The sequence below is a fragment of the Lynx rufus genome, unplaced genomic scaffold (assembly GCF_022079265.1).
Source record: "Lynx rufus isolate CCGP_SWC_20201006 ecotype Redwood Valley unplaced genomic scaffold, mLynRuf1.p SCAF_24, whole genome shotgun sequence".
In the NCBI taxonomy this organism is placed as follows: Eukaryota; Metazoa; Chordata; class Mammalia; order Carnivora; family Felidae; genus Lynx; species Lynx rufus.
In genome coordinates, this window is record NW_025814839.1 from 5,080,584 (window position 1) to 5,103,391 (window position 22,808).

At 49.9% G+C, this 22,808-nt stretch overlaps 1 protein-coding gene across 2 annotated transcripts in view; it reads left to right on the plus strand.

Annotated features, from left to right (window-relative positions):
- Positions 1-22,808, plus strand: part of RPH3A (rabphilin 3A) — a 66,898-nt gene that overhangs the window by 26,691 nt on the left and 17,399 nt on the right. For both annotated transcript variants that reach the window (XM_047088437.1, XM_047088438.1), the window contains 9 exons: positions 2,359-2,488; positions 3,826-3,912; positions 4,420-4,585; positions 7,931-7,969; positions 8,052-8,204; positions 13,786-13,872; positions 15,179-15,241; positions 17,196-17,435; positions 19,946-20,025. In XM_047088437.1, coding sequence (XP_046944393.1) covers positions 2,359-2,488; positions 3,826-3,912; positions 4,420-4,585; positions 7,931-7,969; positions 8,052-8,204; positions 13,786-13,872; positions 15,179-15,241; positions 17,196-17,435; positions 19,946-20,025 — 1,045 coding nt within the window. The remainder of the gene's footprint in view (positions 1-2,358; positions 2,489-3,825; positions 3,913-4,419; positions 4,586-7,930; positions 7,970-8,051; positions 8,205-13,785; positions 13,873-15,178; positions 15,242-17,195; positions 17,436-19,945; positions 20,026-22,808) is intronic.

The window sequence follows — 22,808 nt, forward strand, 5'->3', positions numbered from 1 at the left end:
AGTGGTGAGTGAATCCACGGCCTCGATTTTACAAGAGGAGGCAGGAAAGCCTCTTAAGTTTCCTAAGCAAAGCGCACTGCCGTTTGGAATTGGGTCACCTGTCCCGTGCTGACTTCCTGGGGCTTGACTTGAGGCAGGAAGCCGGGAGGGCTTCATGGAAAGCAAAGATGATTTACTGACACAGAGAACTAGATTCTAGCCCTGGCGGAGCGACCCCAGGCAAGCCTCTCACCTTCTCTGTGCTTTGGGACCCACGCTGATAGAGGAGAACAAAATCTAACCGTTTTCTGGCTAGGGCAGTGCACGCTGGAGGCAACCTGCGAAAGAGGATGTGGACAAGAAAAATGTCTCCATGCGTTTACCATCCCCTGCCTCCCATCAGCTTGCCTCATCGTCTCATAACATGTTATAATTCTGCAGCATTGCAAGGCATCCTGAAGTTAATCTGCTCTAGACAACTTCAGGCTGTTTCTTCAAACTGTGGCTTTCCAAAGGAAATCTAATTCCAAACAAACAAACAAACAAACAAACAAACAAACAGAATGGATAAATGCAGACATGCTGTGGATGAAGTGCAGTTTTCTGGCCCCTCAGAATCACCCCTACAGTGCACGGCCCCTCAACTGGCTCTAAGGAGCTCTGGGGTGCCATAAAGCACAGCTTGACAACCCAACTCCTTCTGTTTTACAGATGAGGAAACTGAAGCCCAGAGAGTCCAACTCCGGGGCTAACCCCCAGCTTTCTCAATCCTCTGTTAAGGGCTTTTCCGGGAAACAAAATGATGGGGCAGCTGTTGGGTGTCTTGTCCCAAGCTCAGGGAAGTGAGATGGACAGAACCAGCTAGGGTAACTGGGTGTGTGTGAGTTGGTGAGGGTCCCTTGGTGTAGGGACTGCAGGAGGATCCAGCAGGGTGGAGATCAGACTGTTCCAGAAGACCCCCGTGGCTCTGCTTGGCACATAACAGCAGGGTGTATTGCAGTTAAGAACAGAGATTCAGGGGGCACCTGGGTGGCGCAGTCGGTTAAGCATCCAGCTTCGGCTCAGGACGTGATCTCACAGTTCATGGGTTTGAGCCCCACATCAGGCTCCATCCTGATTGTGTGGAGCCTTCTTGGGATTCTCTCTCTCTCCGCTTCTTCCCCGCTTGTGCTTTTTCTCTCTCTCAAAATAAAATAAAACAATAGTAATAATAATAAAAAGAATAGGAACTAGGAACTCAGGACAAACTGCCTGGGTCTGGATCCCAGCTTTCTCCACTTCCCAACTGTGCGACTTGAGTAAATCACTTAACCTCTCTGTGCCTCAGTTTTCCCATTTGGAAAATGGGGACAAGAATAGTGCTCAGCGTATAGTACTACTGGAAGGAGCCCTTAAGAAAATTGATGTGGAGTGCTTATCTCTGTACCTGGCACGTACTAAGTGCTCAGTACACATCGGCTACTGTTATTCTAGGTCATCTGAGACCGTGGACTGGGGGGCTTGCTCCTGGTTACCGCCCCACCCATCATCCTATAAAAACAATTTCTAGGGAAAACACAGGGAGGGGGGAAGGGAAGATGAGGGGGAGGAAAGGAGGAGCGTGCTGCCTCTGGCTCTGTGCGCCCTGCCTGCCGAAGCAGCTCCGTCCAATCTGGGTCACAGCAGAGGCTCTGGAGCCCACAGGCTTCTCCTGGCTCTTCCCTGGACAGAGTGGCTCTCTGTTGAACGAAACACAAAGGGAGAAGCTGCTATTTTTTAACACTGCAAATCCGAGCACTTTGAGGGGATGGCAGGAGCGAGGAGGCTTGTGGGGAGAGTCAGCATCAGGTGGCTCCCAGGGTCCTTCTAGAACCTCTGATCCCCAAGTTGTATCCCGGTGGTTCTCATGCCCGTGGTGCCCCCAGCGGGAACCCGGTCCTTGGAGGGGTGGGCCGGGTCCAGCTCCCTCCTGAGAATGGGAGCAGGTGTGCTAGGGACGGGGTTGGAGAACAGCCAAGATGAGGAGCAGCTGAAACTAAACTTTGAGATGGCAACGAAGACATCCGAGTGAAGACGTCACGTCGACAATTAGATAAAGGGATCTGGGGCCCAGAAGGCAGTTTTCTCTGGAGGAGGTGATGTGAGATAGTAAGTCTAGAGAAGGTGTTTAATCTGAAGTCAATAGAAGGAGGTGGGAGACCTGGGATATGGGTCTGTGGTGTTCTGAAAACGTATCAGAATTTCATGCACACGTGCCTTTTTCGGGGGAAGGGTCCGAGAGTCCTCATCAGACGCCCAAGAGTCCATGACTCAGACAAGGTCAAGACCATCAGCCTGACACTAGGAGATGCCGTGGTCCCCGGTCCTGTGAGGCCCTCACTACTCTGTGTCTGCTTCCAGGCGCCTGGTGGACCGTCTGGAGAACATGAGGAAGAACGTGGCTGGGGACGGGGTGAACCGCTGCATACTGTGTGGAGAACAGCTGGGGATGTTGGGCTCCACCTGTGTGGTGTGTGAGGACTGTAAAAAGGTACTATCATCCTCCTCCTCCCTGCTGCCCTTCTCATCACATGCAGGGGGCTAAGCCTGGGCTCGAGCCTCGGGGGACCCTGGGCCTTGGGGACGGAGCTTGGATTCTGAACGGTAGTTGCCAGAATATGATTCCTTTGGGGATGCTCCCATGCCCAGCTATCTTCTAGGCAACCCTGAACCCTGGTTCCTCTTCTGGAAGATGTTCTGACCCCTCTGTCCCCTTGGAGCTCAGCTCCATCTAGGATGAACATGGGAACCTGAGACAGGATGTAGGCTATGGTTGAGCCTGCAGGTATCCTGGTCGTAGCTTAGCAGACTATGTGTCAGGCTAAAGAACATGCTGGGCAGGTGTCTACACCTGTGTGAACATGGAAGGTTTACCCAGCATCCTCTTACCCTGGCTTAGAAAGCCCCTCTCCAGCCCAGTTAGGGCCATTGGGCTTCTTGAGTATTTAAAGGAGTCTCCCTCCACCCTGCACCCTCTCCTCAAGCTGTCTGCACGTGACAGTTCCAGGACGCAGATATACCTGTCCTTGGGTCTGCCTGAATTCCCCGGAAAGGAATTCAGGGGAACATGTCACTTGGCGTCTCCTGCTTGGGGTCCCACTTAGCATTTAGAATGCAGTATTGGGGAAAGTTTATGCCCCAAAACTTGTCTTCTGCAGTCAGCCACATAGTAAAAATTCCGTGACCTATTCAGTTTTCCATTTTGTCTTGACTGCCAGGAAACTCAGCCAAAAGTATAATGTTCCATCACAATCATGGCATTTGCACAGGTAACTTCCTTCTCTTCAAGGAGCTGAACCTGCAGCCATAATCTAGGTAATGTCAGATTCATGTGGGAAGGAAGGAAGGAAGGAAGGAAGGAAGGAAGGAAGGAAGGAAGGAAGGAAGGAGAAGGAGAGAGAGAGAGAGAGAGAGAGAGAGAGAGAGAGAGAGAGAAAGAGAAAGAGAGAAAGAAAGAAAAAAAAGAAAAGGGAAAGAGAGAAAAAATAAATATGTGGCTTTCCTCTTTAAAAATCATGTCAGTGATCTCCCCCATATGGATGCCAAAAATTCAGACCCCACAGGGACTCTTGGAAAATTCCAGAGAATATATTCATCCAGTGCTGGAGGATGACTCCAGTTCTCATTATTGGAAATCGAAACTCAAATTGGAACTTTAATCCTAGCTGGCCTTGGTCATGAGAGGGAGGTGAGAAATGGGGAGTTCCAGCTCTTTCTATCTACCAAGAGAGAGAGGGGCTCTGTTGCCTCCCAGCCCCTTGGCCCCGATCACTGGCAGCTCGGAGCCTGGCGTATGTGAGTGTGCACTGGGCTATGTTTTGTCCCCAGAACGTCTGCACTAAGTGTGGGGTGGAGACCTCCAATAACCGCCCGCATTCCGTGTGGCTCTGTAAAATCTGCATCGAGCAGAGAGAGGTGAGTGGACCGGTCACCGTCCCTATTTGTCCATTCCCCCCCTCCTCACTGCCAGGTGGGAAGCAGGGTGGCCATTGAGGGCTGGGGAGCCTGGTTAGCTGTAGGTCTTACGGGATTGGTAACAAGGAACCAGCTCAGCTGTGAACACTGGCAGGACTGTTCAGTGAGTGTTTGAATGAAGTTCTTTTCTCATCTCCCGCTTCTGTGACTTGACTCTTCCTCGACGTAGGGAGCTCACCGCGTGTAAGAGGTGGCAGGTGCTGTGTGACCTTATACTAGTTCATCACCTTTCTGATCCTCAAATTTCCCCATCCAGGAGATGGGTGTACTCAGGCCCTCTCTACGGAGTGTTTGGGGTTGTTGTGTGAATCAAAGAGGAGTTGTGACAGGCTATGTGGTGTGTCGGTGTGCTGAGTGCAGGGAGCAAAGGGAAAAACTGGCACTCCCGAAGGCAGGGCTGATAGTGCATGGTTGCCATGTCTTCATCCTCTCCCTGTCCTCCCCCAGGTGTGGAAGCGTTCTGGAGCGTGGTTCTTCAAGGGATTCCCCAAACAGGTCCTCCCACAGCCTATGCCTATAAGGAAGACCAAGCCCCAGGAGCCTGTCAGTGAGCCTGCTGTCCCTGAGCAGGTCACTCCTGAGCCCAAGCATGCTGCCCGGGCTCCAACCCGAGGTACAACGAAACAGCTTCTCCTTTCAGGACCACGGACAGGTCTTGGCTAACTGGTCTACCTAGAGGATGTCCTGACATCATGACTGTGTTTCCACCCAGTTGGTGGACAGCCAGCCTCTGGATTTAGGACCCCTATGTCCACTGCACAACTCACCATGAACCTTTGTCAAGAGGGTAGCATAGCGAGCCCGTGTCGAAAACCGTATGGAGTGTCCTCAAAATTTAAAAATAGAACTACCCTATGATTCAGCAGTGGCGCTACTGGGTATTTACCCAAAGAATACAAAAACACTAATTCAAAGGGATACATTCACCCCTGTGTTTATAGTAGCACTATTTACAATAAGCAAGATATGAAAGCAGCCCAAGTGTCCATAGATTGATAAAGAATATGTGAGATACACACACACACACACACACACACACACACACACACACAGGGATATTACCCAGCCATAAAAAAGAATGAAATCTTTCCATTTGTAACGACATGGACGGAGCTGGAGAGTATAATGCAGAACTAAATAAGTCAGTCAGAGAAAGGCAAATGCCATATGATTTCACTCATATGTGGAGTTTAAGAAACAGAACAAATGAGCAAAGGGAGAGAGAGAGAGAGAGAAACCAAGAAACAGACTCCTAATTATAGAGAACAAACTGAGGGTTACCAGAGGAGAGAGGGTGGGGGGATGGGTGAAAGAAGCGATGGGGATTAAGGAGAGCATTTGTCATGACGCACAGTGGGTGTTGTATGGAAGTGTTGACTCACTATCGTACACCTAAAACTAATGTGACACTGTATCGTATAGTGTTACACAATAATACTATTGTATAATAGTGGAATTTAAAACGGTTTTTAAAAAGAGGGTAGAACAGGGAAGTCTCCAGCAATGTCAGGCTGCCAAAAACTTTCGCTGTCATCCCTGATGGAGTATTTAGAGGTACAACAGAGGTGGAAGTTAAAACTAGAAGCTGAGAGACTTCTGTCACCAAAATACACACTGGAGCCCGAGGGGGATTTGCTGAGAAGGCCTTCCTTGTCCCTGATACTTCTGCTATCAACCATCAGCATATCTGAAATTGTACTAATTAAAAGTGAAAGTTGAGCAAAAGGGGAATTCATAAAAGAAAATTACCATGACTGTGGATATTATCCCTATTACCCAAGTATTATGATTAGTTAGTAAAATGATGATGATAAAAGGGAGAGGCAAAAAAAAAAGTTAAAAGAAAAGAAGCCACTGCTATCAAAACATATCATAATTGAGTGAGACCATTAGGTCCGACCAGATGAGGCCCCTGTAATAATTTCAGCTAATACTAAATGATAAAATCTGGCCTGAATGACGGTTCTGGAGTTGAGCGCAGGCAGTGTTTCTGAAAGGAAAGTTATAGTTGAAGGTCTCAAAAGTTCAAATGTCCAACTATGCCTCCTGTAAGATGACTTCTCAAAGTGCCCAGGGTCGTGCCTGGCACCCACATGGCATTCACCAGATGTTTTCCTCCTGACATGGCATGAGCAATTTCTGCTCCTTGGCAGAGAAATACCAAATTCTCAATATACAGCGCATCCCCGAGGAGCCCCCACACTCAACCCCAAGACTTCCTTCTTCCTGGTTAAGCACTATTCCCTGTAGGCTGAGAAGACTACATGGCATAACTGTCAAGATCTGGGACATCTGAGACCAGGAGGACCTGAATCTCATTTCTCTGCTACTTATCTCTGCGTGAGCTTGGGCAAGTCACCTGGCCCTCTGAGACTCTTTCCTCACCTATGAAATGGGCTGAATAACTCACCGGGTTATTTTGAAGGTTACATGAGATACTACATGGGAAGTGCTTTGCACGATGTGGCGCTTCGTAAATGTTGGCCAATGTTATATCACGTTAATCACGTAGACACAGACACATACGCACATAAAGAGTATGAATTAGCTTATCACATAAACTCTGGACAAAGCATTAACTCCAAGACTACGGTTGATGTGACACCCACTCACGTCGCTAGAAAGAAGTAACATCACCAGCGTTGCACAGTGCCACCTAAAAAATTATTGGTAATAACATCCAGTGCTGATGAATGTGGCGGAAATGAATACCCTATAAACTTTTGGTAGGACTATAAGTCACCTCCAGCCTTCTGGAAAGTATTATGGCACAATTTGTTAAAATTTGAAGTGTATATACCATTTGATCCAGCAGTCCCTATCTGGGAATATATTTAACAGCAATAAAAGGACCAATATAGGGGCGCCTGAGTGGCTCAGTCGGTTACGCATCTGAATTCGGCTCAGGTCATGACCTCACTGTTTGTGAGTTCGAGCCCCACGCCCAGCTCTATGCCGACAGCTCTGGGCCTGGAGCCTGCTTCAGATTCTGTGTCTCTTTTTCTCTCTGCCCCTCCCCAGCTTGTGCTCTGTCTCTCTCTCTCAAAAAGAAATAAATATTTAAAAAGGTTTAAAAGGACCAATATAAAAAGATATATGTGTAAGTATATTTATTGTATCACTTTCTATGTGCCATTTTCTATCGCAGAACCACTGGAGAAACCCAAATGTTCATTAATGGGATTGTCTAATGGATTATGATCTAGCCATACCATGCTATGTTAGGCATCTTTTAGAATCCAATGATGTAAATATGTATGATAGATTTTGAATTATGCCCATAATAGGAGCTTACAGTATTCTTTTAACAAATATTTACTGAATGCCCAATGAGTTCCAGGCTCTGTTCTGTGCCCTAGGAACACAGTGATAAATGGAACAGACAAAATCCTTGTCCTCGCACAGCTAAAATTCTACTGGGGGAAACAGATACTCGACAAACAGCATATGCAAATATAATAGAATATCAGTGGTGATGACAGCCAGAGGCAAAATGAAGCGGGTGAGGGGGACAGACATGGCAGGAGGGTCTGTGTTGGATGGAGTGGCCACAGAAGGGCTGTCTACGGAGACGATGTTTGGAGAGAAGCGTAGAGAGGGCTCGTGGAACGTTTGAGAATGTGATGTGCAAAAGGACTTGAGGTTGGAGCATGCTCGGTGAGTGAGTCCTGGGGAAAATCAAATCAACTGAGCACATTCCAGAACAGTTTGTGTGATCATTGACCGAGGATCCCAGTTTGCTCTTTTGGAAGCCTGTGTGTGCTCACATGTGCGTGTGCATGCCAAGGAAATCATGTGAGATTGTAAACGGGAGCTACACCACAGGGGAAGAAAGGAGAAGAGACTTTCAGCTCACTTTTTAAAAGTTCCTAGGGGTGGCGATGGGCCCCTTTGTGTGTTCCTTAAGTGGCAGCTCTCCAGAAACCATAAAACAAGTTCTCTTCATCTCTCTCTCCAGGTGACACGGAAGACCGGAGGGGCCCAGGTCAGAAGACAGGTAGGTCCTGCCCACTCTGTCTTCTACTTTATCCCATCCCTCTCTTGCCCTTTCTCCATGTAATACATGCTTTTCCCTCCAGGTCCTGACCTGGCCTCTGCCCCCGGGCGAGGAAGCTATGGGCCTCCTGTGCGCAGGGCCTCCGAGGCACGCATGAGCTCATCCAGCCGGGACTCAGAGAGCTGGGACCATGGCCACGGTGGGGCTGCCGCTGACTCCAGCCGGAGCCCAGCCGGTAGGAGACATGGGCAAATCTAGATGGGCTTCTTGGAGGAGGAGAATCAAAAGGAGTTGGGGGAGGGGGGCAGGGAGGACAATGTTTTAATTCATTTATTCGTTCAGTATCTGTTGAGTATCTACTGTGTGCCACGCTCTGTTCTAGATGCTGGTTCTAGTCTATGGTAGAGGAAAGACAGAGCTCAGAAACAATTCTTACCCTGCACATCCATACTTTGGGTTATATCCCTTTCCTGCTCTAACGCCAAATGTAAGGAAAATGTGGGTTTTTTGCCCTCCTCCCTGGAAGCCCTGAGGAAAATGCAACGTACTTTTGAGTACAGTAGGGAAGCTTCCCTCTCACAGACCCACCCAAGTTCTTTCTTCTCTTGGCCGGCGTCCTCTGCTGTCCACGAGGATGGGGTAGGTCAGCGCGGCCAGGACGCTTCTCATCTCATTGGGTCCCAGCACCTCCAGCTGCACTCAAAGTGGATTTATTTGGCGAGAGTGCATGATGGTGGGAATCCTTGATTCCTGGACTTGGACTTTTGGACCAGGTCCCAAGTTAGATGGGCTGAATATTTAGGTCCCATGTTGACCTCTGGCTTCTCTTCCTGAATAGTGGGTGTATAGCTTAGGCCCTTAGTCCCTCTTCTTCTTGGCAGGAGAGCTGGGCACATACCTTGTGCTTAATCCACTGTGCACACCCCCTAGTGAACTTATGGTTCAGATTCACAGAAAAAGAAGAATTTCTCAGGTCTACAACATCATGGAATATTTGCTGAGTGCTTACCATGTGCCAGACATTGTCCCGAGCTCTTCACATACGTCATCTCATTTGATCCTTGTCATACCCCCAAATCCTTTTGCGAAGATTCCTATTATTCCCATTTAACAGATGGAGAAACTGGGCTCAGAGAACTGATGCCATTTGCCCTAAGTCACACAGCTGTCAATTGGCTCAGATGGAAATGAAACCCGTGTCTGTCCGACATTAAAGCCTGGGCTTCTTGTTTTTCCCCTTCCAGAGGTGAAGTTTTTGTTGACGATGCTTTTAAAAAAATCTTTTTTAATGGTGGTAAAAAATATACACTAATATTAAATTTGCTGTTTCAAGTACTTCGAAGTATGTAGTTCAGGGGCCCCAAGTACATTCCCATTGTCATGCAACCATCACCACTAACCATCTCCAGAACTATTTCACCATCTCAAACAAACCTTGTACCCACTAAACGCTAATTCCCCATTCCATCTTCTCCGCCCCCCCCCCAGCCCCTGGAATCCACTGACCACTATGGATCTGCTTATTCTTGACATTTCATATAAATGGAATTACACAGTATGTGGCCTTTTGGGGGTAGACATTTTGTTTCTCCATTCATCCGTTGATGGACATTTGGGCTGTTTCCACCTTTTGGCTGTTGTGCATAATGAACATTGGTGTACAAGTATCGATTTGAGTTCCTGCTCTTAATTTGGGGGTGTATATATATATATATATATATATATATGTGGAATAGATACATCATATGGTAAATTTATGCCTAAATCTTTTAGGAACCACCATACTGTGTTCTACAGTGGCCTCACCATTTTTACAGTCTTACCAGAAATATACAAGGGTTCCAGTTAATCCACATCTTCACCAGCGCTTATATATACATACATGTGTGTCTGTATATGTAGGATATATACATGTATGTGTGTATACATATATATATGTATACATGTATACACACATATGTATATATGTATACACACACACATATATATGTATACATGTATACACATGCGTATATATATGTATACACACACGTATATATATAGTATGTGTGTGTATCCGCCCTAATGCGTGTGAAGCAATATCTCATGTTTTTGATTCGTGACATTGAGCATCTTTGCATGTGCTCATTGGCTGTTCATATATTTTCTTTGGAGAAATGTCTCTTCCAGTCCTTTGCCCACTTTTCATTTGGGATGTTAGTTTTATTATTGTTGAGTTACGGGAGTTCTTTATATATTCTGGATATTAAACCCTTGTCAGATCTACGATCCGCAGATATTTTCTCCCATTCTGTGGGTTGCCTTTTCACCCCATTGATAGTGTCCTTTGATGCACAGAAGTTTTTAATTTCGACGAAGTCCAATTTTTCTCATTTTCTTTTGTTCTCTGCGCTTTGCGTGCCGTATTCAAACAGTCGCTCCAAAGCCAATGTCGTGACATTTTCCCTGAATGTGCTCTTTTAAGACTTTTGTGGTTTTAGCTTTAGCTCTTACAGTTAGGTCTTTGATCTATTTTTAGTTAACTTCTGTATATTGAAGACTGCGCTTTTAGCCCGTGTATTATGTTGCCTGTTGAGGGAAAAGGCAGTCACACAGTATTCCTGAGCCGGATTTGGATCCCCTGTCCCTCGAGTCAGTGTAATGTCCCCTCGTCTGTGAAACTTGTAGCATCCGCCCTGCTTCACCTTGAGAAGAGTTCACTGCTCCCTCCTCTGAGTCCCCAGAGTTCTGACACACAGCTCTACTCAGTGCTTGTCACCATCTAAAGCGTGTTGTAGCCAGAATCCCTCTCCCTGGGAGAGCAGCAGAAGACAGGCGGTCAGCAGATCCAGGCACCTTAGGTGAGTGTCAAAAACACTGGTTCCTCTGCCACATTTCAGACCTACGAAATCAGAATTTCTGGGGCCGGGATCCAGACACTGCACTTCTTTTTTTTTTTTTTTTTTTTTTTTTTAATGTTTTTTTCAACGTTTATTTATTTTTGGGACAGAGAGAGACGGAGCATGAACGGGGGAGGGGCAGAGAGACACAGAATCGGAAGCAGGCTCCAGGCTCCGAGCCATCAGCCCAGAGCCCGACGCGGGGCTCGAACTCACGGACCGCGAGATCGTGACCTGGCTGAAGTCGGACGCTTAACCGACTGCGCCACCCAGGCGCCCCCAGACACTGCACTTCTTAAGCAAACGCCTCATGTGATTTCAGTGAATGCTGAAGTTTGAGAACCATTGTTAGAGAGCCTGAAAAGTCAGATAAAGGAGTTTGGACTTTTTCCCGAGGGTGTCGGGGAGCCGCAGAAGGATCCTGAGCAGAGGAAGGGCCAGCGCCTTGCAATTTTTATATTATCCACACATCTCATAGCTATGGCAATGCAAATCCTACCTAGTGGCACTGAGGTCGGTCAGAGGGGTCTGCTGCTACAAAACACAGACACGTCTGTGCCACCCTTTTTGTGCCATCGGCGGAAGGGATGGTTGCGACCGTTCCTGATCTGTAGCCCGGCTGCCCTTGCTGTGTAAGAAAAGGTTCCGTTGGGGCGCCTGGGTGGTGCAGTCGGTTAAGCGTCCGACTTCAGCCAGGTCACAATCTCGCGGTCCGGGAATTCGAGCCCCGCGTCAGGCTCTGGGCTGATGGCTCGGAGCCTGGAGCCTGTTTCCGATTCTGTGTCTCCCTCTCTCTCTGCCCCTCCCCCGTTCATGCTCTGTCTCTCTCTGTCCCAAAAATAAATAAACGTTGAAAAAAAGAAAAGAAAAGAAAAGGTTCCATCATGCCGGGAGCCCTCAGTGATGAGCCTAAGCCCCAGAGGGGGTCCCACCAGGAGTGCTGAGAACAACTTGCAACTCGGGCCCCAGATCCTTGACAAGAGTCAGCTGACCTCCGCATCTTCCATTCAGTAATCCCGATGCCTCCCAGGGCCCCTTTCTCTCCAGATCTGGGACCTGGAGTTAATGCCATGGAATAAACCAGAGTTATCCTGACTTTGCTTTATGCTACAGAGGTCGCCTGTGCGTCGACGACCTCCGTTTGGGTTGGAAAAACCCAAACTCCAAATCCAAAGGCCACCTTCACTGTGAAGCGTCCCCATCCCCCCAGCCAGAGGTCACCCCTCACCTCCGTCCCCCGTGATGTTACTTCTTTACCTGTATGGCCATTTCAGTTCAATGTCAAGTGCACAAATACCAGATCAAAGACTGTGTGGGGTCAGATCCCAGCTCGACCACTTACCAGCTGGGTGTTCCCATTTTACAGATCGGGGCACCGGGCTTTCCTTTATTATCAAATGGAAATGATAATGGTAATCATTCTTATCTCGGGTTGCTCTAAAGGATTAAGTAAACTAAAACCTCAGATCTCAGAACACAGCCTGACATGCCGTGAGGGTCGGTGTGCATTATTACTCGCGGGATTCCGGAGCCGGGTGAACCTGGTCGGAGGTCCTAGCCACTTCCTAGATACGTGACCTTGGGCACACTTAGCTTCCCTTTTCTTGACTGCAAACGGGGACCATAACGCTACGCATGGCGTCAAGTTGTGAGGGTTCCCTGAGGCGAGGCTCACGGGCTGGCACATTTGAAGCGCTCAGTGGATGTTCACTGTTATCGCTGCTTTATAAACTCATTATTTCAGGGTCTGCCTCCCTCCTCTGACTGGGCCATCTGCTCCTGGAGGAATTAAGGTGATTTTTGTCCATCAGGATGGGCAGTTCGTAGACAATGAACACTTGTTGAATGAGTGAGTGAATGAATGAAGGAATGAACAAGGACCCAGATGAACAAAAGCACAGTGCTACTACAGGACCCGGGGACAAGACAGAGGGACTGGTCAGCCCCCAGCCAGCGGTGGCAAAGCACCTTCTGTCATTAGCATTCAAGCATCTCTCCAGTGACACAGGGCTGAGTTCAGGAAAGGCGGGATCCAGCCCAGAGAAGTGAGAAAGGACTTTCTTCCAGGAATGTCATGCCTTCTGGATGTCAGGACCTGCTGTGTACATTATCCCATTTGATCCTCCAGTAGCTCTGGAGGAGACAGTAGCACCTCCTGGTCTCAGGCAGACTCCGGAGACCAAATGCCTGAGTTCAAATCCTGGCTTTGCCATTAACCCGGCAAGAGATGTTAGCCCTCTGTGCCTAGCTTCCCCATTTGTAAAATGGAGGTAAATCAGCACCCACCTCATGGGGTATAGAGATTAAACAACCTCTTATATGTGAAGTCCCTGGAACATGGTAAGCATTAAATATATGATAACTCATTATCATCAGTAGGTAGAGCTCAGAGATGCAGAGAGGGTGAATGACCATCCTAAAGTCACACAGCTTATACAAGAAACTGGGATGCAGAGCTAGGCCCGTGTGAAGATAGAGACCAGATTCAATAATAATAATAATAATATTCCGTGTTTACTCTGTGCCAAGTGCTGTTCTGAGCACGTTGCCTGTATCGCATCACAGCGTCTCCACCACAACCCTAAAAAGTAGGTACTCTTATCCCCATTTTGCAGGCGAGGAGACCGAGGCCCGGAGAGGATAGGTCGCTTGTGCAAGGTCACACAGGTGGAGGTGACATCCTTCCCTTTTCAACACCCGTGTCGTTGTTGTGACCTGGTTCAGGGCATCTGAGTGTTGCAAAGAGAGAAGGCACCGGAGGGGGAGGAGAGGGTCTGGAGTAGCAGAGAGCAACCAGTTCAAACCCAGAAGGCATTACCTCGTGCCAGCTGACCAGACCCAAGGTTCCTCCCGTGTCCATTGTGTGTGTGTGTGTGTGTGTGTGTGTGTGAGAGAGAGAGAGACATGACGGGCTGTCTCCTTTCCTTACCCCTGCAGGTTTGCGACGGGCAAACTCAGTCCAGGCCTCCAGACCGGCCCCCGCCTCCGTGCAGAGCCCAGCCCCTCCACAGCCCGGGCAGCCAGGTACCTGCCGCCCCACCCCCACCTGTCACCCAGCTGTGACCCTGGGACCTCCCGTCCTTGCTTGCAGAGCCCCCCGGCTTCGTGCAAAGCCACAGCCCCCGCCAAACCCTCAGAATGAGTAACCCTCCGGGCGGGCAGGTGGAGCAGGGTCCGGACGGAAGCAGCCCACCTGCGTGAAGTGCCTCAGCCTCTGCCCCCTTCCCTCCTCGTTGTCGGGTCACTCTCCGTCACCGTCCTTACCTCGTACATCTGCCTCCTGCTCTCTCATTTCTTCGCATCTTTCCTCAAATTGGTTCGCTTGAAAAATGCAACTGAGAGAACTCGCTATCTCCAAACTCCTCTCTCAAGGGAATGTTGGGGGCACATGGTTCCCAGAACAGTAGTGTGAGATTCAGGAAAAATTGGTGGCCAAAGAGACGAGTCACATGGGAAAATCTAAACAAATGCGGATTGCATGAAACAATAGGAGCGATGCCTCATTGGTGCTGTTAACATTTTGCTCCATTTTTTTTTAACGTTTATTCATTTCTGAGAGACAGAGACAGAGCGTGATCTTAACTTGATCATCGGCAAAGAAACCTCTTTCCAAATAAGGCCACGTTCCCAGGGACTGGGGGCTAGAACCTCAACATCCTTTGGGGGAATACAATTCAACCCATTGCAGAAGGTAGTTCTAAAAATTAATGTCGTGAAAATTAAACAACGCGGTGAGGTTCTCAGTACGCTGGCCTGAGGAAGGTTCTGAGTCCGAGCTCTGTCCTTTTTTTGCTCAGAAGGGAAATTCACAAAAGTTAGGGACAAAGTGGCACCTGAATGAGACGTTTCCACGATGGTATTGAAGGGCAGTGGAAACTGATGCGACTCTCTCCCTGTGTGGTTGAATGATCTTTCATGCCCCCTCGGCTCTCCCCCCGCCCCATCCCAGGCTTTGGGAAATGTAGTTGTAAAAATTCCGCTGGACCAGTAATGGCCCTGTAGCAGTGGGGGACTCCGGGTACAAACTTGCCCGTCCCCTCACAAGCAATCCTTACTCCATTCGTCCATCAACCTCATAACAGCCCATGAAACATGACAAGCAGGTACAGGCATCCTCATTGTGTAGACCCAGGAAGGAAGTATTGGGGCTTGAACCCAGGCCTTTCTGACCCCAGAGTCCCCAGTGGGGCCATTCCTGCAGCCCTGGAGGCTCCTTCTCATCGCCTGCTGCCCCCAGGCCTGTGTCCACACCCCCGACATGAGGGGGGAGAGGGAAGAACAGGGAAATCATGCCACCTGTGCTCCACCCCTCTCTCTTTTCCCCATTCAGGGCCTCCAGGAGGCGGCAAAGCCAGCCCTGGGCCAGCAGGACGCTTTCCAGATCACAGACCAGGCAAGTGTTCCCCCTCCTCCCATACCTGTCCAGTGGCCACGCCCTCCCACCTCCTGTGAGAGAGCCCAGGCTGCCAGACCTTCCCCAGCTGTGCCCAGAGACCCATCGGATGAGCTCTAAGGGACCCCCTGATTCCAAAACTCTAGATACTCCTTACCAAGATTAAATAGAAAAGGACAGAGCATACAGTGGTTAAGAGCACGGACTAACCTGAATTCAAATCCCGGCTCCTTCACTTCCCAGCTACGTGACCCTGGGCAAGTCACTTAACTTCCTTCCCTGGGCCTCAATATCCTTATCTCTAAAATGGGAGGGATGCCTGGGTGGGTTATTGGGTTAAGTGCCCGACTTCAGCTCAGGTCACGATCTCATGGTTCGTGGGTTCGAGCCCTGCATCAGGCTCTGTGCTGACAGCTCAGAGCCTGGAGCCTGCTTCAGATTCTGTGGCTCCCTCTCTCTCTGCCCCTCCCCTGCTCGCTCTGTCTCTTTCTCTTTCTCTCTCTTAAAAACAGATAGAGAGTTGGGGTGCCTGGGTGGCTCAGTCGGTTGAGCATCCAACTTCGGCTCAGGCCATGATCTCATGGTTCATGGGTTCGAGCCCCGCGTCAGGCTCTGTGCTGACAGCTCAGAGCCTGGAGCCTGCTTCGGATTCTGTGTCTCCCTCTCTCTCTGCCCCTCCCCCCCCACCCTCTGTCTCTTTCCCTCTCGAAAATAAGTAAACAAAAAATAAAATAAAATGGGAATAATACAAGGATTTACCTCACAGAATTGATGGGAGGATTAGACAAACGAATACACATAAAACTCTAGCACGTGGCCTCGAGTGGATTAAGGTCATGCTAAGTGACCGTGATTCTTGCATATGATGTTATGCATCATCTTCGGTTACCATAGCTACAGCTTAATCATTGCTTCCTAACTCACCAGGTACTGTGTTAAGTAGTATACATGTAGTAGGTTATATATTTTTGTAAGTTTATTTATTTATTTTGAAAGAGAAAGCGTGCATGCCTGAGCAGGGAAGGGGAAGAGAGGGAGAGAGAGAGAGAAGGCTCCATTCTCTCAGTGAAGAGCCCGATGCAGGACATGATCTCACGAGCTGTGAGATCATGACCTGAGCCACCCAGGTGCCCCTATCATGTAGTAGATAATTTTTATTTTTTTTTTATTTATTTATTTTTTCAATGTTTATTTATTTTTGGGACAGAGAGAGACAGAGCATGAACGGGGGAGGGGCAGAGAGAGAGGGAGACACAGAATCGGAAACAGGCTCCAGGCTCCGAGCCGTCTGCCCAGAGCCTGACGCGGGGCTCGAACTCACGGACCGCGAGATCGTGACCTGGCTGAAGTCGGACGCTTAACCGACTGCGCCACCCAGGCGCCCCTGTAGTAGATAATTTTTAAAATATTAGCCGATACTCTTTGAGTGCCTGCAGTGTCATAATTCCCACTTTACAGACGAGGAAACTGAGGCTCAGAGACTTTAAGTAACTTGCCCCAGGTCACACAGCGGAGATTCAAACCCAGGCTGTCTGGCTGCAGAACCACACCGCTGATCAGTGCCCCCCTGAGGTCTGTTCTGCCCACGTCTGAATCAGCTCCTGGGACTTGTTATGAGACATAGACTCCCGGGCCCCATTGCACTGCCTACTCAGTCTGGGTGGGGCCCAGGAACCTGCATTTTTGCAAGCCTCCCTAGGTGGTTTTGACAAAGGCAACATTCTGAGAATTGGTGAATGACATCATGAGCCCCCCCCGCCCCGCCCCATCCCCCTCGACTGGATATGGTGATCCTCCGTGGCCGGGCCGGGGTAGTTCTGGTGCAAGGCTTGCCAAGCTCCCGGTATACAGTAGGCGCTCATCACTAACGGTAATGCTGCCACAGTGGCTCAGACACAGACACAGAGGCTCAGCTAGCTGCCTCTTTCCTGCCCTCTCCCCATCTCCTCTGCAGAGGTGGCTCCCGGTGAGCCCAGCTACGCAGGGGCCACCACCCCAGCCCGGGAGGACAGAACAGGGGGAGCTGGGGGCTACTCAGCAGCTGGAGCCAGGGAGGACCGAGGGGGCCACCCACCGGGCCCCTATTCCCAAGCGGCTGCTGCGGCTCCCCAGCCCGCCGTGGCCCCTGCCCGCCAGCCCCCGCCCCCGGAGGACGAGGAGGAAGAAGCCAACAGCTACGATTCGGACGAAGCAAGTAGGTGGCACTTAGGGGAGGAGTGTTTGGGGAAAGTCACTTCGGGGTGTCGTCCCCGGGGACATCAGAATAGCCCCCCCCAGTATGCCAAGCCTAATAAGCTGTATCAGTCAAGTTATAAAGATACAAGTTTGTGTTGCTGAATTCAAAAAATAACCCCCGCTTTCTAAAGAGTAGGTAGGTGCTGTGTATTTTTTATTGTGATGAAAAGCGTAACATCAAAGTTGCCATGTAAATCACTTTTATATATGTATACATAATTTATTGTCAAGTTAGTTAACATACAGCGTATACAGTGTGCTCTTGGTTTTGAGGGTAGATTCCCATGATTCATCGCTTACATACGACACCCAGTGCTCATCCCAACAAATGCCCTCCTCAGTGCCCATCACCCATTTCCCCCCCTCCCCAGCCCCCCCCATCAACCCTCAGTTTGTTCTCCTCATTCGAGTCTCTTATGGTTTGCCTCCCTCTGTTTAAAACTTTTTTTTTTCATTTAAATCACTTTAAAGAGTACAATTCAACTACATCGACAATGCTCAGATGTTCAGTGTTTGGTGATCCACAACAAATCAAGCAGAATTATACGACCCAGCATCTCACTTCTACATTTATGTGTGTGTGTGTGTGTGTTTTACTAGTTTCCAAAACTCTTTATTGTGTGTCTTCTCGAAGTAATTTTTTAACCATAATTCAAATATTTCTAGACATTTCCTCTTGCATCCATTCCTTCACTGATTTATACAATGCCTGCTGTGTCCCTCTCCCACTCGGACCCGAAGTCCTAGGGACACACACACACACACACACACGCACACACACGCACACAGTGGCACTTATCCTGGGTGTGTGTGGAGCAGCAGGGGAGAGCTGGGGTGGCCGTTGTGAGCTGGAGGGAGGCGTGGAAGGACACGTGTCTGGATCTAACATGTGTTCTGGGGTTGGGGGCGTCCCAGGGGCTCTGAGTCAGGGGGACAGACCGCACCCACTCAGAAGAAGTGGACAAACAGCCGTGATCAGTGACATGGCTTGGCCCCCCCGTGTCACCACTCCTTGTTGTAAAGTGGGAAGCAAATACTGCCTCCCGCACGGAGCTGAGGGGATGGTAAACTGAGGTACCCCCTGGGAGGAAAAACTGGCAGTCGTTATCATTATGTAGTCCTAAACACACGGGAGGAATTATTATTTATGTGGTATGCACATCAGAAGTAATAATAGTCCATACTTGCTTATTTTATGCCGGGCGCTTTTCTAAGTGTGTTCAGTGCACATGCTCATTGAGTCTTCCTGCTCGGCCTGGGAGTAGTTGCTTCTACTCTTCCTATTTCGCAGATAGTGAAACTGAGGCTCCGAGAGCTTCAGGGACCTGTCCAACCTCACAGGGCCAGTGAGTGGAAGAGCTGACGGTCGCATTGCTGTAGCAGATCAGCTGGGTGAAATAGATCAGGATGAAATATCAGCTGTCCCCTCTGTCCCCTGTGCTCTGTCATGGGTCTGCGGTCTCGGGAAAGGAGCGTAGGAGGGTCCACCGCCTTGTGAGCGACAAACTGTTTCCTGCCTCGGAAATGCACACTGTGTCCGGCCCACCTTTCTGCCTTTCTGCACACTGGCACTTGTGCCCAGAACAGTATCCACTGCTCCTTCCTTCGGCCTTAAGTGTCTCTTCACTGACCTGCCGAGCCTAAATGATCCCTCCCAGCTTGTATCTGTCCCTCTTACGAGCTGACCCCAGTGATTTATAACAATCCTATACTGTATTTAGCTGTATATACCGCTCACTCACTCATTCACTCATCTTTATAACCAATAAGTACTTATCAAGTACATACTATGTGCCCCAAACTATTCTAGGTGCTAGAGACACCATGGCCAAAAAAAAAAAAAAAAAGGCAGCCAAGATGGCTAATCTAACGGAACTAACATTCTAGTGGAGAGAAACAGTTAACATACAAATGAGTTCATTTCAAATAGAGATAGCACAGCAGGAAGGAAATAAAGGCAATGGCCACGGGGGTGGCTGCTTTAGATGGAGTGGTCAGCGAGGGCTTCCCTGAGGAGGTGACGTTTAAGCTGAGATGTGGATGATGAGAAGATGGCAGCCACGTGAGGATCTAGAGGGAGAGTATTCCAAGCAGAGGTAACGGCAAATGCCCAGATTCATTTATTCCTTTAGCAAGTAAGTGAGCACCGACTGTGTTTCCTGCACTGTGCCCAGTGGGGGCCCAGCAGTGAACAGGACAGTCACAGCCCTTGCCCTCGTGGGGCTCTCAATCTAGCAGGATGGGAAGTCGTTAACTTGGCAATTGCACACCCGATTCACTGATCACAGGTGTGCTGAGGCTTCCAAAGTAGAGGAGGGCCTACCAGGATGGCGAGTCCAGAGCAGGGACCGAGGCTTCCTCTCTATAGGCTCAATGCCTGGACCAGACTGGGCACCTAATAAGCGCTCAGGAAATGTTTGTTGAGTGACTGAATGAATGTTCTCTCGGTTCCTGCCTCTGCCCCTTCAGCCACCCTGGGTGCCCTGGAGTTCAGTCTTCTCTACGACCAGGACAACAGCTCCCTGCACTGCACCATCATAAAAGCCAAGGTAGGTGAGAGGCCCAGCTGGGGACCGCTTAGGATGCCCTGGCATTTCTAGGAGACTCGGGATTGGCGTGGGTTACCAGGCCTGTTGATCTGTGACCGTGACGGTAATGAGAAAGGGGCAGGAATTAACCGTGGCCACTTCCTTTGGAGGACTTTCTTCAGGGGTGGTCTCTGGTGGGGGGGAGGGGCTCACTGATCTGTAGCTCCCGGGAGCAGAGGCAGCCGGGCTTCAAGGGCAGAACTGGAATCTGCCCAAGAGGCGCCGCCCGGGGAAGCGGTGACAGCCTGACCTGACAGCTGACATGCCCACCGAGGGCTCCTTCGGTTGATGTGACTGTCGGGCTGGAGCAGCGGCTGGAGTGGGGGCAGGGGAACCATTGTTGCAGATGCAAGGACATCTCCCGGCTGCGGGCCCCCGGGGGAGTGAGCGGACTCAACTCCAGACCCCGAGGAAAGCTGGATGGGCCAGTGCAGATCCCAGAAAGTAACTGACCAGAGTTCCCCCCACTGCAAGCCTGGTCCACGTGGAAGAACAAACAGGAAGCAAGGCTCAGGAAGCAGACTGCCGGGTTCAAATACCAGCTCCATTGCTTCCTGGCTGTGTGATTTGGGGAAAGTTACTTCGCCTCTCTGTGCCTCAGTGTGCCATTTGTAAACAGGGGATAATAATGTGCCTCTCCCGTAAGGATGACTGAGTACTTTTTTTTTATTCTGAGAAAGACAGAGAGTGTGTGAGTGGGGGGGACAGAGAGGGGGAGGGAGAATCCCAAGCAGGCTCCACGCTGTCAGCGCAGAGCCCGATGCAGGGCTTGATGTCACGAATTGTGAGATCATAAGCTGAGCCGAAGTCAAGAGCCAGACGCCCAACCGACTGAGCCAGCGAGGCGTCCCAAGGATGACTGAGTATTAAGAGGAAGGTGGCCACATATTCCTGTCTGCCCAGGACAGTCCCTGGCCATGCCTGTGATGCTGTAATGATTAAAAGCCCCCCTTTTCACTTGCCTAACGCCCCAGTTTGGGATATAAACGAGGCTGAGCAGTGCCTGGCACCACTCCTGGGTCAACACACCCAGGTCGCGTCTTCGGAAGAGGCATTGAGCGTGTATTTTGTATCCGTCACTGTGGCAAGCACGTGCTTGCGCCCACCCCCGGCCTCCAGTAGCACCGTGAGGTAAGCACATTCATGATCTCATTATATCTTCCTGGGAACCTCCGAGGTGGGGATCATTATTAGCCCCATTGTACAGATGGGGAAACTGAGTCCTAGAAAGGTTAAAGCCTGAGGTTGCCCGGCAGGTAGGGATAGAGCTGGATTTGGGTCTGGCGCAATGCCCAGGCATTCAGTCCCCTCTTTCAGCTCCAGAAATGGGGGAATGCCACACCATGCCAGCCCCCTGGAGACAGGGCCACAGAAAACTCACACGCTTTCGGGCCGGGCTGGTAACGGAGGTGAGGAAGGTGCGTGAGATGTTCGGCTGTGATGGTGACTGTGGTCAACTGGACTGAGCAGGCCCCAAACAGAGACGTTCAAATTCAGAGTTTAAAGGCACAGCGTCTGCCACTTTGCAACGTTGGAACCCCAGTAGTCATTCCAGAAACGTCTGCTAAATACCTCCTCTGTACCAGGCACTGTCCCGAATGCTGGCGATCCCAGAGCGAACAAGGGCTGGCCCTGCTTTGGGGCTCACTTTGGGGAAACAGCCAAGAAACTGTGGCCGTAGCATTTCCTGAGGATCACACACCCTCCGGGGCTTTCCACAGATTACTTTGTTCCCCTTCACCTTCACAGCAACCTGTGAGGAAGGGTCTATCATCATCATCCCCATTTTATAGACGGACACACTAAGGCACAGAGGGATTAGGGACCTGCCCAGATCACATAGCCAGGAAGTGACAGAGCTGGGATTTGACCCAGTGTAGTCCAGCTCAGGAGCCTGCGTTCTTACCCACGATGCTGCTCTGCGAGCTCTCCCCCTTGCACCCCGATTTGTGTTACCGTCTCCACATTGTCCGCACTCGCTAGTGCGGGGCCCAGAGCTCGCCCTTCATGGGAGAGGTCTTCATCCCCTAAGAACATGAACAGATAGGGAAACAGGTGCACAAAAATGCATGACTTTGGGATTAGGGCTGTGAGAAGGGACAGTGGGAGCCCAGAGGAGGGACATCTGCCCAGCCCTGGCCTAGGAAGTTGACAGAATGTGTCTGGGCCCCGGGAATTTGGGGTTGCTCATATAAACAAGCCCAGTGTAATCCCTGCCCCAAACTCCCTTCCCCCACAGTGTCTCCCTTGAGCCTCATTCCAGCCCTGTGAGGGAGGCCAGGCAGACATTGTGATCCCCCTTTTATGGGTGAAGAAACTGAGGTCTCAGAAATGAGTACAGGGGCCAGGGCCAGGACTCAAGCCCTCTTTCCCCAGCTTCTCCACCTCTCCGATCTTCCCTGTTCTGGAACATTGCCTCCCATCTCAGAAATAACAGTCTAGCCTTGGGGCGCCTGGGTGGCTCAGTCGGTTGAGCGTCTGACTTCAGCTCAGGTCATGATCTCGCGGTTTGTGAGTTCGAGCCCCGCCTTGGGCTCTGTGCCAACAGCTCAGAGCCTGGAGCCTGCTTCGGATTGATTGTGTGTCTCCTTCTCTCTCTGCCCCGCCCATGCTCATTCTCTGTCTCTCAATAATAAATAAACATTAAGAAAAAAAATTTTTTTTTAAAAGAAGAAGAAATAACAGTCCAGCCTTAACGCAGCAGTTACTGTGGGTCAGGCTCTGTGCCCAGAACTTTACAGGTA